The 14669-nt window shown below is 42.0% G+C and overlaps 1 protein-coding gene across 3 annotated transcripts in view; it reads left to right on the top strand.

Moving 5' to 3' along the window:
- Window positions 1-14669, top strand: part of ebf1b (EBF transcription factor 1b) — a 219206-nt gene that overhangs the window by 142714 nt on the left and 61823 nt on the right. For all 3 annotated transcript variants that reach the window (XM_049466755.1, XM_049466754.1, XM_049466757.1), the window contains exon 7: window positions 2618-2699. In XM_049466755.1, the coding sequence (XP_049322712.1) occupies window positions 2618-2699 (82 nt within the window). The remainder of the gene's footprint in view (window positions 1-2617; window positions 2700-14669) is intronic.

Genomic DNA, 14669 nt, shown 5'->3' with positions numbered 1-14669 from the left:
GGAGAGAGAGAGAGAGAGTAAACGAGAGAGAGAGAGAGAGAGTAAACGAGAGAGAGAGAGAGAAAACAAGAGAGAGAGAGAGAGTAAACAAGAGAGAGAGAGAGAGAGAGTAAACGAGGGAGAGAGAGAGAGAGAGTAAACGAGAGAGAGAGAGAGAGAGTAAACGAGAGAGAGAGAGAGAAAACAAGAGAGAGAGAGAGAGTAAACAAGAGAGAGAGAGTAAACGAGAGAGAGAGAGAGAAAACAAGAGAGAGAGAGAGTAAACGAGGGAGAGAGAGAGTAAACGAGGGAGAGAGAGAGAGAAAGAGAGTAAAATAAAGAAATAGAGTAAACGAGAGAGAGAGAGAAAGAGAGTAAAAGAAAGTAAGAGAGAGTAAAAGAGAGAGAGAAAGAGAAAAAGAAGCAAAGAAAGGAGTGAGCTGTCATCAGGATAGCAGGTGTTTTTGTGTGTGTGTGTGTGTGTGAGTGTGTGTGTGTGTGTGTGTGTGTGTGTGTGTGTGTATATATGACTGTTGGCAGTGCTGGATGCAGTGCTCTAGGTGGTCGGTGGTTTCCGGTTGAGAGTACGCTGTCTGTGATTGGCTGTTGCTTATCCTCTGTGTTTGAGGATGAGCATCTTTGGGTTTCTATATAAGTGTACAAAACAAACAGCCCGAGCCAATCAGAATCACCCACAGTCTTATAAAAGTTAGGAAGCCAGTGTATATTTATTCTTTACATGTAATATTGAGATATTAATAAGTGAGTTAAAATGTGTTGTTGACCTCAATATTTTAATGATTGAAATGTAATGAAAGTTTGTGTAAATGTAATAATTATATACAGTATCTTCTAAAAGTGAGTTTATTATATATTTTATTGGGATGACACTGAAGATATGACACTTTAATACAATGTAAAGTAGACGTTTATAAAATTAAGCTTTAATTATAATAATAACAGCTCCTAACCTGATATTAGTGGCTGATAATGTGTCTAATAATATGTATTTTTGAATCACTGGGCTTTATTATTATTCATTTGTGAGACTGTGTCTTTCGCTGCGCTGCCTATTGGAGACATGGAGAGGTTCGGTTACACAGTGCATTACCGGCTGATAACGTCACTCATAAAACACCTCCCAGCCAATCACACCGCAGGGTCAGAACTACCTGTGGTATAATAAAATTTTGTATCGCTAATTCCTGTTAATACACAGCCTCAGTGTGTGTGTGTCCCAGGCTTATTGGTTGGTATTTGCTTTGGCACCACACTATTACACACACACACACACACTCTTACACTGATTGTGTGCATACTTATGCTGCTGCCAGTCTGAGCAGCTGGTATTTTGCTGCTGCAGCTTTAATGTCCATCTGTGACGGAGGGAAAGTTCTTATTGGTCAGCTTTGTTTTTGTTTTTCTGCTTGAGAGGGAAAGGGGGGGGGGGGGTGATGGAGAGGACAGTGTTTTAATACACAGCTACATGAATTTTGCTATTTATAGGTTTATGTTTGAGTAAAATGAACATTGTTGTTTTATTCTATAAACTACAGACAACATTTCTCCCAAATTACAAATAAAAATATTCTCATTTAGAGCATTTATTTACAGAAAATGAGAAATGACTGAAATAACAAAAAAAGATGCAGAGCTTTCAGATCTCAAATAATGCAAAGAAAACAAGTTCATATTAATAAAGTTTTAAGAGTTCCACCGTGCAGCTTGATTTAGGGCATGTCAGTGTGTCTTTGCTATCGTAACGACGGGAAAAGTACACCTTGCGCAGCTCAAAACGCAAAGCAAAAGGCATGTACTGTTTCTTTTAATTAATTAATCATGGGTGTGTTTAATCATGTTTTAGTGCAATGTGAAATAAATAAACCAATCAGAGTGCCTCTTGCTCATCATTCTCTTTAAGAGTAGATCAGGTGAGCTCTGTCTTTGGCGGATTGCTATTGTAACGGTGCAGCTACCTGGACGTGTCCAACAAACTCTTCTCAGCAGAGGAAACTGAGCTGCTGGTTGACGCTGTGAAGGAGCTCCAGCAGCTCATTTACGGGAACAGCAATGTTATTTTATTTACTATTCTGTTTATTGTTGATGTAAAAGTTGGGTTTGTGCTGCTGTGTGTTCATGTGTGTGTAATAAGTGGGGGTGTACGCTCGGCTCGGCACGGCGCCTGTGTTACCGAGATAGCGATGAACGTCTGACTGTCGGCGTCTGTCTAGGTTGTATTCAGTCAGTGGAGCTCCTGTGTTTTCTGTTTCCAAGATAAACAAGATAAAACTCCAGAAATGTACCTGAACACACCTCATTTCCAGAACACCACGCCCATCAGTGTAGATATATTCAGAAGATCTGCTGCTGTTTAAACCAGTTGTTTGGGGGGTAAAGTGGTAAAGTAGTGCTGGTGAGGGTCTATATATGATTGGTAACAGTCTGGTTACAGTAGATTATAGAGGGAGAGCTGGAGTTCAGGTATTCTCTCTATTGTGCGCGAGAGGGATGATCTGAGAAAGAGAGAGAGTTCCTGTCCCACCCTGCTCTGATGAATGGATGGTGGATTGTGTGTCACAGCTTCAAAAGCTGCAGCTCTTTTACTCCTTCTGACCTTTTCCTTTCTCTCCTCCTGCAGGTTCTTCCTCAAGTTCTTCCTGAAATGCAACCAGAACTGTCTGAAGAACGCCGGGAACCCGCGGGACATGCGGCGCTTTCAGGTACAACCTCTCTCTCTCTCACTCTCTCTCTCTCTCTCTCTCTCTCTCTCTCACTCTCTCTCTCTCTCTCTCTCTCTCACTCTCTCTCTCTCACTCTCTCTCACTCTCTCTCCCTCACTCTCTCTCTCTCACTCTCTCTCTCTCACCCTCTCTCTCTCACTCTCTCTCTCTTTCCCTCTCTCACTCTCTCTCTCACACTCTCTCTCTCTCTCTCTCTCTCTCTCTCTCACTTTCTCTCAGTCTCTCTCACTCTCTCTCTCTCTCTCTCTCACTCTCTCTCTCTCTCTCTCACTCTCTCTCTCTCACTCTCTCTCACTCTCTCTCCCTCACTCTCTCTCTCACTCTCTCTCTCTCACCCTCTCTCTCTCACTCTCTCTCTCTTTCCCTCTCTCACTCTCTCTCACACTCTCTCTCTCTCTCTCTCTCTCTCTCACTCTCTCTCTCACTCTCTCTCTCTCTCTCTCTCTCTCTCTCTCACTTTCTCTCAGTCTCTCTCACACTCTCTCTCTCACTCTCTCTCTCTCACTTTCTCTCAGTCTCTCTCTCTCTCTCTTTAATTTGCCTTTAATAGCGGGACTGTTTTAAATCTATGTTGCCAAAGCACACAAATGTCAAAAACTGAATTTATTAAGACATCAATAAAATATTAACAGAAACATCAATTAAAAGAAACAATAATAACAATAATAATAAAAAAATAGTACTACTACTAATAAAAGTAATATTAATATATACATATATATTTTTAACATTTTACTGTATATACTGTTCATTTGCACTCCTGGACGCTACACTACTCACTTAAACTTAACTTAAATACAATACTTACACAGATTTATGTTTAATATTTGTCATATCTGCCACATAACTTCCACACTTTGTATAGTTCTTGTATTTATATATTTTGTATATATTTTTAAATCTCTTTTTTAAAATTTTATAGTCTAGATTTTTATATTTTTTACTGTGCTCTCTTATTATTGTACTACATCTATTGTTTGTTTCTACTGTGTTGTGTAACTGCTACTGGCTGCTACATTTCCTTCAGGATCAATAGAGTATCTCTCTCTCTCTATCTATCAATCTATCTATCTATATATGCCTCTCTCTATATATCTGTTAATCATTTAATTGGACACTTCTTAAATTCAGTGTTTTTTCATTATTTAAAAAAAATCCGTATTGTACATGTCATGTCTGGTGCTGAAAGCACGTCTGTGTCTCCCACATCCAGCTCTATCTGCGATTCTCACAGTAACAACTACAATACCCAGAACGCACCACTCCATGACACAACACACACTCCCGATCACATGTCACGTCACATGACGCCACCAGGAAGCCCCGAGTACTGATTACTCAGAGTATTTAAGGACCATGCTCACGCTCACACCTCGCCGAGTATCTGTTTGGTAAATCCTACAATACAAAGCGTTTCTCTTGCCCTTGCTATTCTCCGTGTATGATCCTGTTTTTGTTTTCTACCGACTTTGATTTTTGCCTGCTCCCTTGTGTTGGATTACCGTGTATGACCTGGACTGTTTATAGTACTTTGGATTTTTGCCTAACCTGTGATACTGCCTTTCCGTGTATGAACTCTGGACTGTCCTCCGTTTATGGTATGGTTTCTCTACACTGTGCATTTTTGGTATTGACCCTGTTTCTGTTGACTACCCCTGTTTACTCTATAACTTTAATAAAAGTTATTTTATTGTATCTGCACCAGTCTCATTCCTGTCTGGCCCTGACAAGATACTCGGCCGTAATGACAGAGACTGCGGATACAGAGTCTATTAAGTCTGGTTTGGCTAACCAGGGTCGGCTTTTAGGTCAGCACCAGCAAACGCTCGCTGGTGTGACCCAAGCTGTTGACGAGCTAGCACGCCACCAGGTTAACCAACAGCAGCAGCTAGCCGAGATTATGAGTCACCTCCGGGGTTTGTCCACCCAGAACCCTAGCCCAGTGGTTAGTCCTGTAGCCAGCCCTAACAAAACCACTACTCCCTTTTTCGCTGTGTGTAAACCCGAAGTCTATGACGGAAACACTGAGAAATGTAATGGGTTTCTGCTCCAGTGCTCCGTGTTTTTTAGCAACTCACCTCCTGCTTCTGATAAAGCTAAAATCGGGTTTATAATTTCTCGACTGTCTGGCAAGGCTTTGGACTGGGCTACAGCTATTTGGGAGAACATTTCTGAATCCCGCTACGACACTTTTTTGTCTATTTTTCGCAGCGTTTTTGATCATACACGCTATGGGCAATCTAGTGGAGAGCTTCTGATTACCTTGAAGCAAGGTAAACTATCTGTGGCAGCCTTTGCTCTGGAGTTCCGTACGTTAGCTGCTAGCAGCGGTTGGAACGACCCTGCTCTCATCTCCATGTTTCGACACGGACTTAACCCTGAGATTCAAAGAGAACTTGCATGCAAGGACGACTCACTCACCCTGGATCAGCTGATCGCTCTGTCTATCCGTCTGGATCAGCTCCTTTCCCGTAAGCCCAAAGCTGTTAGCCACACTCCTGCGGTTCGCCCTGCACTACTCCAGTCCGGGAATCCAGTTCCGGAATTTGCGCCTGCACCCAGCCCTGAGCCCATGGACATCACACGATCCAGACTATCCGTCGCTGAGAGGCAGCGTCGCATACGCCTTCACCTGTGCCTCTATTGTGGTGGTCCAGATCATCTAAGGGCTAACTGTGAACTCCGGCCCAATTCTGCTCAAGCGTCTGCTCTGGGACAGCGCGTGGAGAGTACTCCACGCGCTAACGTGGTATGTACCCCTGTTTCTAAACTTAAAGAAAAATGTTTCGTGTTGCCTGTTATTATTACCACTCCAACGGATGTTTTTTGTGTCTCAGCGCTTGTAGATTCTGGGTCGGAGGGGAACTTTATCAGCCTGGATTTGGTGGAGGAGCACGCCATACCCACGAAAGTTCTCTCCAAGTCGATCTCCATCCATGCCATCGATGGAGAGACTGTACGCTCCAAACCTGTGACCCTGCAGACTCTTCCTCTCACCCTTCAAGCCAGCGCTCTACATGTGGAACAGCTCTCTCTCTATGTGCTCCCACGCACAGAACATCCACTGGTTTTGGGAGCGCCATGGCTAAAGACACACGACCCCGTCATTTCATGGAGCCTGGGAGACATCACTGCCTGGTCTCCTTTCTGTCGTGAGAACTGTTTATCTTTAATTTCACTCTCTTTGCAATCTACCTCTGTCGAAAGCCCTAATTCTGTAGATACCCCTGATATTCCCTCCGAGTACTATGATTTTTCTGATGTGTTTAGTAAAGCTAAAGCTACTGAGTTACCTCCGCATCGCCCCTATGATTGCTCTATTGATTTAATAGAGGGTTCTGTACTGCCCAAAGCTCGTGTGTACCCATTGTCTCGTGATGAGGAGAAGGCTATGGAAGAGTATGTTAGTGAGGCTCTTGCGCAGGGTTTCATTCGCCCATCCAAATCCCCAGTTGGTTCAGGTTTCTTCTTCGTGAAGAAGAAGGATGGGGGTTTGAGACCCTGCATAGATTACAGAGGCTTAAACGACATTACTAAAAAGTTCGCTTACCCGCTCCCGTTAATCCCAGCAGCTCTCGAACAGTTACGTAATGCCGTGTACTTCACCAAACTCGATCTCCGTAGCGCTTATAATCTCATTCGCATCAGGGAAGGTGACGAATGGAAAACGGCGTTTTCCACCACCAACGGCCACTATGAATACCTGGTCATGAGCTACGGTCTCGCTAACGCCCCAGCTATATTCCAGTCGTTTATGAATGACATATTTCGCGATCTCATTAATCACTCTGTTGTCCTTTTTATAGACGATATCCTTATCTATTCACCAGATCTCCCCACACACATTCAGCATGTCCGCCAAGTTCTCCAACGCCTGAGAGAACATAGTCTGTTTGCCAAAGCCGAGAAATGTGAGTTCCACACTCAAAGGGTCACATTTCTCGGCTACGTTATCAGTTCCTCCGGTGTCCTTATGGACGATGAGAAAGTAACTGCCGTTACTAATTGGCCAGTGCCCCAGACCATTAAAGAACTCCAGCGATTCCTTGGCTTCGCTAATTTTTATAGGCGGTTCATCCGTAACTTTAGCTCCATTGCTGCGCCCCTGACTGCTCTCACTAAGGGGGCTGCTAAAATCCTGAAGTGGTCAACCGAAGCAGATCGCGCTTTCAGTGAGCTGAAAGCTGCGTTCACTTCAGCCCCTGTACTTAGGCACCCTAATCCCGAGTTTCCCTTCGTAGTGGAAGTGGACGCTTCCGAATCGGGTGTTGGCGCGGTTCTCTCTCAGCGTAGTGGGTCGCCACCCAAATTGTTTCCTGTAGCCTTCTTCTCACGCAAGCTTTCCCCTGCGGAGCGTAACTATGGGATAGGGGATAGGGAACTTCTTGCTGTGAAATTAGCTCTAGAAGAATGGCGTCACTGGCTGGAGGGGTCCGTTCATCCGTTCACTGTGTATACTGATCACAAGAATTTGGAATACCTCCGCACGGCTAAACGACTTAATCCGAGACAAGCACGTTGGTCTCTTTTTTTCTCTAGATTTAACTTCTCGATCTCGTTCCGTCCGGGAAACCGTAATACTAAAGCTGATGCGCTGTCCAGGGTTTACAGCACTGTGGACAGCGCATCCCAGCCCCAGGAGGCTGAACGCATTCTTCCTCCCTCTGTTCAGATCGCAACCATTCAATGGGAGTTAGACGATCAGATTCGCCAAAGTAACGCTAATCAGCCCAATTCTGAGGACTGTCCTCAGGGTAAAACGTTCGTACCCGTTCAGTTTCGAGACAGGCTCATCACCTGGGCTCATTCCGCTTTAACCTCTGGTCATCCTGGTGTCACACGCACGTTACAATTACTCTCTGCCCGTTACTGGTGGGATTCTATGCGTGCTGATGTTCACTCTTTCGTTACCTCCTGCTCTGTCTGTGCGCAATGTAAAACGCCTAAAACCCTTCCAGCCGGTAAGCTACTACCTCTCCCTGTACCTGAGAGACCTTGGTCGCATATAGCGGTTGATTTTGTTACTGATCTGCCTGTATCTGAGGGTTATACTACAGTTCTCACTATTGTTGATCGTTTCTCTAGAGGGGTTAAATTTATTCCATTCCCAGCTCTGCCTACTGCCTTCCAAACTGCTCAAGCTATTTATATGCATGTATTTAGACACTTTGGTATCCCCGAAGATATTTTGTCTGACCGTGGTCCTCAATTTACTTCTCGTGTGTGGAAGGCATTTTTTGAACATCTCGGTGTACATGTCAGTCTCACTTCTGGGTTCCACCCTACATGTAACGGTCAATGTGAGAGGGTTAATCAGGAACTCGGGAAATTCCTCCGCACATACTGCTTCAAACATCCCACTGATTGGTCACAATACCTCGTCTGGGCTGAAATAGCACAAAACTCCCTAGTTAACACTACCTCTGGCCTCACCCCCTTTCAGTGTGTTCTGGGTTTTCAGCCTCCTCTAGCTCCTTGGACAGCGGTGTCCACTGATGTGCCGGCTGTGGATGAATGGATGAAGCGCAGTGAGCAGGTGTGGGAAGACACGCATCGTAAAGTCTCTGAGGTACTGCGCGTGTACAAGGAGCGTGCTGACAAGCACCGTGGTGACAACCCAGACTACCAACCAGGAGATCGGGTGTGGCTCTCTACCCGGGACTTTAGGTTTGAGGGTAGTTGTAGAAAGCTCCTGCCTAAGTTTATTGGTCCTCTTAAGATTTTGTCACGTATTAATGAAGTTACTTACAAGGTGGAGTTACCCCCTCAGTATCGTGTTAATAATTCTTTCCATGTATCTCTCCTCAAGCCTATGGTCCCGGGTCCGCTCGCTGACGCTGCACCGGCTGATGTTCCACCCGCGGCTGTGGAGGGGGAGGGGTCGTCCACGTATTCTGTCCGGGAGGTGCTGGATTCACGCAGACGTGGGGGTGTACTCCAATACCTTATCGATTGGGAGGGGTATGGTCCGGAGGAGCGTTGTTGGGTGGCTGCCAAAGACGTGCTGGACCCTGCCTTGCTCGTGGAGTTTCATGCTCGTTTTCCTGGTAAGCCTGCTCCTAGGCCCCGTGGACGTCCCAAGCGTCCTCCGACCTCCTCTGCTCCAACTCGTCGGGTTTCTCGCTCTGGTGAGCCCCGTCTGTCTGGCACCTCCGCTCCGACACCTGCACCTCCCGCCGGTACTCCCTGTCCGCCGGGTGGTCGTCGCCGGGGTCGGCCCCGTTCTGCCTCCGCTCCGGGCCCTCAGGGGGAGGGTACTGTCATGTCTGGTGCTGAAAGCACGTCTGTGTCTCCAACATCCAGCTCTATCTGCGATTCTCACAGTAACAACTACAATACCCAGAACGCACCACTCCATGACACAACACACACTCCCGATCACATGTCACGTCACATGACGCCACCAGGAAGCCCCGAGTACTGATTACTCAGAGTATTTAAGGACCATGCTCACGCTCACACCTCGCCGAGTATCTGTTTGGTAAATCCTACAATACAAAGCGTTTCTCTTGCCCTTGCTATTTTCCGTGTATGATCCTGTTTTTGTTTTCTACCGACTTTGATTTTTGCCTGCTCCCTTGTGTTGGATTACCGTGTATGACCTGGACTGTTTATAGTACTTTGGATTTTTGCCTAACCTGTGATACTGCCTTTCCGTGTATGAACTCTGGACTGTCCTCCGTTTATGGTATGGTTTCTCTACACTGTGCATTTTTGGTATTGACCCTGTTTCTGTTGACTACCCCTGTTTACTCTATAACTTTAATAAAAGTTATTTTATTGTATCTGCACCAGTCTCATTCCTGTCTGGCCCTGACAGTACATTAATACTACACGCATCTTAACTATGTAGAAAACATATGAAAGTATTTAATTTACAAAAAGTGTTAAACAAACCAGAATACATTTTATATTTTACATTCCTCAAAGTAGCTCCTCTGGTTTAGATGATCAGTTTTGAACATCTCTGCTGGATTTTCTCAGTCAGTTTTATGAGGTACAGTCTCCTGGAATTCAGGCTTTCAGTTAACAGCTGTGCTGAACTCATCAAGAGTTAAGTACTTGAATTTCTTGTCTCTTAATAAAGTGTTTGAGAGCATCAGTTAAAGTAAAGTAGTGAAGAGGTAGAGTTACAGGTATACAGTGAATAGTGAATATTTAAGTAATGTTCGAATCCAGATTATGAGAAGAAACAACTACTCAACTAAATAAAGAATTTAAAATATTTAAAGAAATGAAGGTCAGTCAATCTGAAAAGAAAAGTAAAGAAGTGAAGAATTTAAATAACTTTTAAAGTGTCCTCGAGTGCAGTCACCGCAAAGACCATCAAAACGTTGAGATGGTGAAACTGGCACTCATTAGGACAGCCCCAGGAAAGGAAGGGCACATACAGGACATACAGTTTTCACATAGGTATATGTAGGTATTTTTACTTTGTATGGTCATAAACCTCATATATAACATATATCTCATATATATGTACATATATTTAAGTTGAGTAAATTCCTGTGTAACGTCCTGTGAGCAGCAGTGAGGCTCTTGACTGGCACCGCCACGACCACGACTGCACCACTTAACAGCTCTAATCCCCTCTATTCTTCACACTAATTAACACACACACACACTCACACACACTCTCTCACACACACACCGCCTTCCAGTCTTTTATCAAAGTCCTCCAGCCTCCCCTCTCGCTCCGTCCGCCCGGCCCACAATCCCCTGCTCTAGGTGATTGATTGCTGATAGGGGTTGGCGCAGATTAATTCAATTAAAAGGCGGGCAGCAGTCGAGTGCTCTGAGACAATGGCGTGGCGTAGTGGTGGTGGCGGTGGTGTGGTGGTGGCGTGGTGAGTGGCGCTGGGCGCGGTGGATTAAGCCGAGGTTTTCTCCTGGCAGCGCCGCCCAGAGCTCTCACTTTAAAAGCAGCTGATCTCTGAGAGGAATCCTGCAGCTTCAGACAGAAAAGAGAGAGAAATCTCAGAGGGACTGATCTATCTCTCTCTCTCTCTCTCTGTCTCTTTTTCCCTCTCTTTTCTCTCTCGACTTGTCTATCTCTTCCTCTCAGTTCCTTGTAGGGTTTTCTTCTCTTTTATTGTCAGAAGAATGAGCTTCTGGATGGTGTGAGAGGCGACAAACGGCATGTTTAAGTTCATTTTAATTCTCAAATAACCTAAACTAAACTAAATAAAGTGTTAATTCAGCATAAATATTTACAAAAACATCAGTAAACAACAAAACAAATCAATGACAATAATAACAAATATACTACTACAACTATTATTATTACTACTATTACTACTATTACTATTACTACTACTATTACTACTAATAATATACTAATAATACTACTGCTGAGGTAATTGTATGATTAGAACAGCACTGCTGAGGTAATTGTATGATTAGAATAGCTTTACTGCTGAGGTAAATGTTTGATTAGAATACTATTGCTGAGGTAGATATATGATTAGAATAGCTTTACTGCTGAGGTAATTGTATGATTAGAACAGCACTGCTGAGGTAATTGTATGATTAGAATAGCTTTACTGCTGAGGTAAATGTTTGATTAGAATACTATTGCTGAGGTAGATATATGATTAGAATAGCTTTACTGCTGAGGTAAATGTATGATTTGAATAGCTTTACTGTAAATGTATGACCTAGTGTTAAACAGGTTTACAGTCCAACCTGTTATGTAATGTGTAAAATGTATTTAAATTAACACAGATGTAAGATGTAAACATGTAAGAGCAGATAAAAAGTGTATGAAGTAAGAAATGAAAGAAAGATGAAAGAAATGGAGTGAACTGCTGATGAAGGAGTTTATTAAGGGTCATTCCTGTATGTGGGAAGATTTGTGAGGAGCCAATTAGAGTAAAGAAAGTAAAAGAGCGAGAGATAGAGATAGAGAGAGAGAGAGAGAGAGGGAGAATTTAATGATACTGTCACTACTGGACTAAAACTAAAAGAGAGAGTACAAACTGAATGGGGAGAAGTTTAGAATTAAACCTCTAATAATTGCAGAAAAGCCAATAATTAGATGCTAATCAATATCTAATAACACATATAATGCTGATGTTTATGTATAATACAATATAAAAGCACAGTCAACAGGTCACTATAGAACATCCCATAATACAAAATATTGTCAGAGTAAAATGTAAATGTATGATTAGAATAGCTTTACTGCTGAGGTAATTATATGGTAAGAATAGTTTAACTGCTGAGGTAAATGTTCGATTAGAATAGCATTACTGAGCTAAATGTATGATTAGAATAGCTTTACTGCTGAGGTAATTGTATGATTAGAATAGCTTTACTGCTGAGGTAATTGTATGATTAGAATAGCTTTACTGCTGAGGTAAATGTTTGATTAGAATAGCACTGCTGGGGTAAATGTTTGATTAGAATAGCACTACTGAGGTGCAGTAGGTGACAAAAGTGACAGTAGTGACAATAAATAAAGAAAAGTTGAATGTTAAAGAGCTAAATAACTAGATTCAATACTCTACAGCACATGTGTCAAACACAAGGCCCGCGGGCCAAATGTGGCCCGCCACGTCCTTTTATGTGGCCCGCGAGAGCTTGTAAGATCTTAGTGTCTATAATAAATGGATCAGAAGCGTGCTTTGACCGAAAACTACATTTCCCACAATGCTTGTCGATTGTATTACCCGCGAAGTTACGGCTTACTGCCACTGGAATGTGGAAACCCTGCCGGAGGGAAGGTGTAACTTCGCGGGTGAAATGTTTATCCCATAATGTCCAGAAAAAGAGAAGCTGATTCAGACGGACGGCTGTGCTTCAAGGCGAAAGAATGGTATGCCTTTTGTGTTACGAAGAGTGTTACTGACCAAAATAAACGCTTTTTAGGAGAGATATAAGTTCTGTGTAAATATTAATAAGACAATAGCTGACAATCTGTTTTAATGACATTAATAAACATCACTGTGACAGAGCTAGTCGCAGTTTCACCGCAGCAAAGTACGAAGACGTGAATCACTTATCTAACCAGCCTGTACTGATTTCTGCCTCCAATAACCCTTTCAATAACCTCCAATAGTCTCCTCCTTTAATAGTCTTCAGTAGCCTTCAACAGTCTAACCTTGCTGCTGTGGTGTGTTCTAAACTCCGTAGTTATAAACATCCTGAGGTTAGCAGCGCGCTAACTGACCTGTTTATAATGTAACGTTAATCCGAGCAGTGACTCCGTGACGGCTGCTCTAAACTGCTGCTGTTAGCTGTTTGTGCTGAAAGATGAGCTGTAGAGAGCTGTATTATCCGGTTAGTGGGGTAAAAACCTTTATTTCCTACACAGAAGAACTTAAAATTTTTAAAAACGCTCCAGACTGGCTGAGCTGAACCCTGTAGCCCGTGGCTGGGCTGTAGCTCTGACTCAGTAAAGACTGCGGGCTTGTGCTGCTACTGCAGCTCCCACTAGTGGTTGGATGAGGAACTGCTAAATCTACCATGTTCTTAACAGCTCACAATTTTTGATTTTATATTTATTAAGCCTTATTTCAGTATCAAACGTTTTGATCAAAGTTAATATAACTTGTATTTTATGTCATTTCTATTCACTTGAATAGTTTGGTTCTTGATTGATGGAGTTTTTGGATTTCATAACATGACAAATTAAAAGGATTTATGTTAATAGAGCAACAAGCCAACATTTTTTCCATTTAGAGTTATTTAACATTAAAGAGTAATTACATTCATTTTATATTACATTTGGTTACATTTTATTACATTTATAAGTTACATCTGGCCCTCAGAGGACAGCCAATATGCCAATGTGGCCCTCGGCAAAATGAGTTTGACACCCCTGCTCTACAGGGAACAGAGCAAACTGAGGGGTATTTATACTAGACAGACCATGTGGAAACAATCAGTAACTGGGGGAGCGGGAACGCCATAGCGTCATGTGAGTCAGGGAAGTCTGGTGTGAGTGCATGCTGGGAATTGGAGTTTCTACTGTGAGTGTGTAGTGTGAGAGAGAGACAAAGAACGTCATGTTTAAGTTCAGTTTTATTCATTACTTAAACGAGGCTGGTAACTCTGATATACTTATCCTCTTCTCTCCTGATAAGTGCCAGTTTCATCATCATAAGGTTTACGATGATCTTCTTTGTGACTGCACTTAAGGATACTTTTAAACTGTTTATGCCAAGTAATAATGGAAATAAACTTTTCCAAAGCATGTGAAATTTGCGTGCTGTAAAGTAAAGGAGTAATAATATTTATTTCATCTTTTCTACATGAAAACAGCTGAGTTTTGCTGCAGTTATGTGATATAAATGTGATGAATGTTGAATGAGTTTCTAAAACAGAAGTTCTGTTCTGATGTGATCTCATAAATACTAAATTATAACAAATAAATATATATTATAATAAATACTAAAAAATAACAAAATTCAGGAAAAAACGGCCTAAAACTAATGCAGTGTACTGCTGATATCATTAATATTACTTACAACAATACAGCATATATATAATAAGAATGATCCACAGTGGAAATACATTATTTTTTGTTTAACAATTATTATATTGTGATAAAATGGATAAAAAATCATTAGATTTAATAGTTTACTTGATTGTGGAGAAGCTATTTTTTCAGATACATCAACTTATATTGTGTTTTAAAGGCATGAAATATATTAAATATATTATATATAAAATATATATTAAATGTCAGAAAGAGACTAAACGTATTCTTGTATTAAAACAGCATTCTGAATGCAGAATTTCATTTAAAAGGAAAATATAGTCTAAAACTAGGATTAATCCTTGTCTGGGAAAATGATCCTATATAATTTTTTATTATTTTTTTACAATATATTATTATTATTATATAAACTAATATAATACAATAAATTAATCTTGATAACTATTAAAATGTAGTAGATATTTTCTCTGAAACAGAAGTACCACAATTAATACAGTTTATTAAAA

This window comes from Astyanax mexicanus, chromosome 17 (genome assembly GCF_023375975.1).
Source record: "Astyanax mexicanus isolate ESR-SI-001 chromosome 17, AstMex3_surface, whole genome shotgun sequence".
Taxonomy (NCBI): Eukaryota; Metazoa; Chordata; class Actinopteri; order Characiformes; family Acestrorhamphidae; genus Astyanax; species Astyanax mexicanus.
Note: the sequence above shows the minus strand (reverse complement) of the source record. Positions and strands in the feature narration are given on the sequence as shown.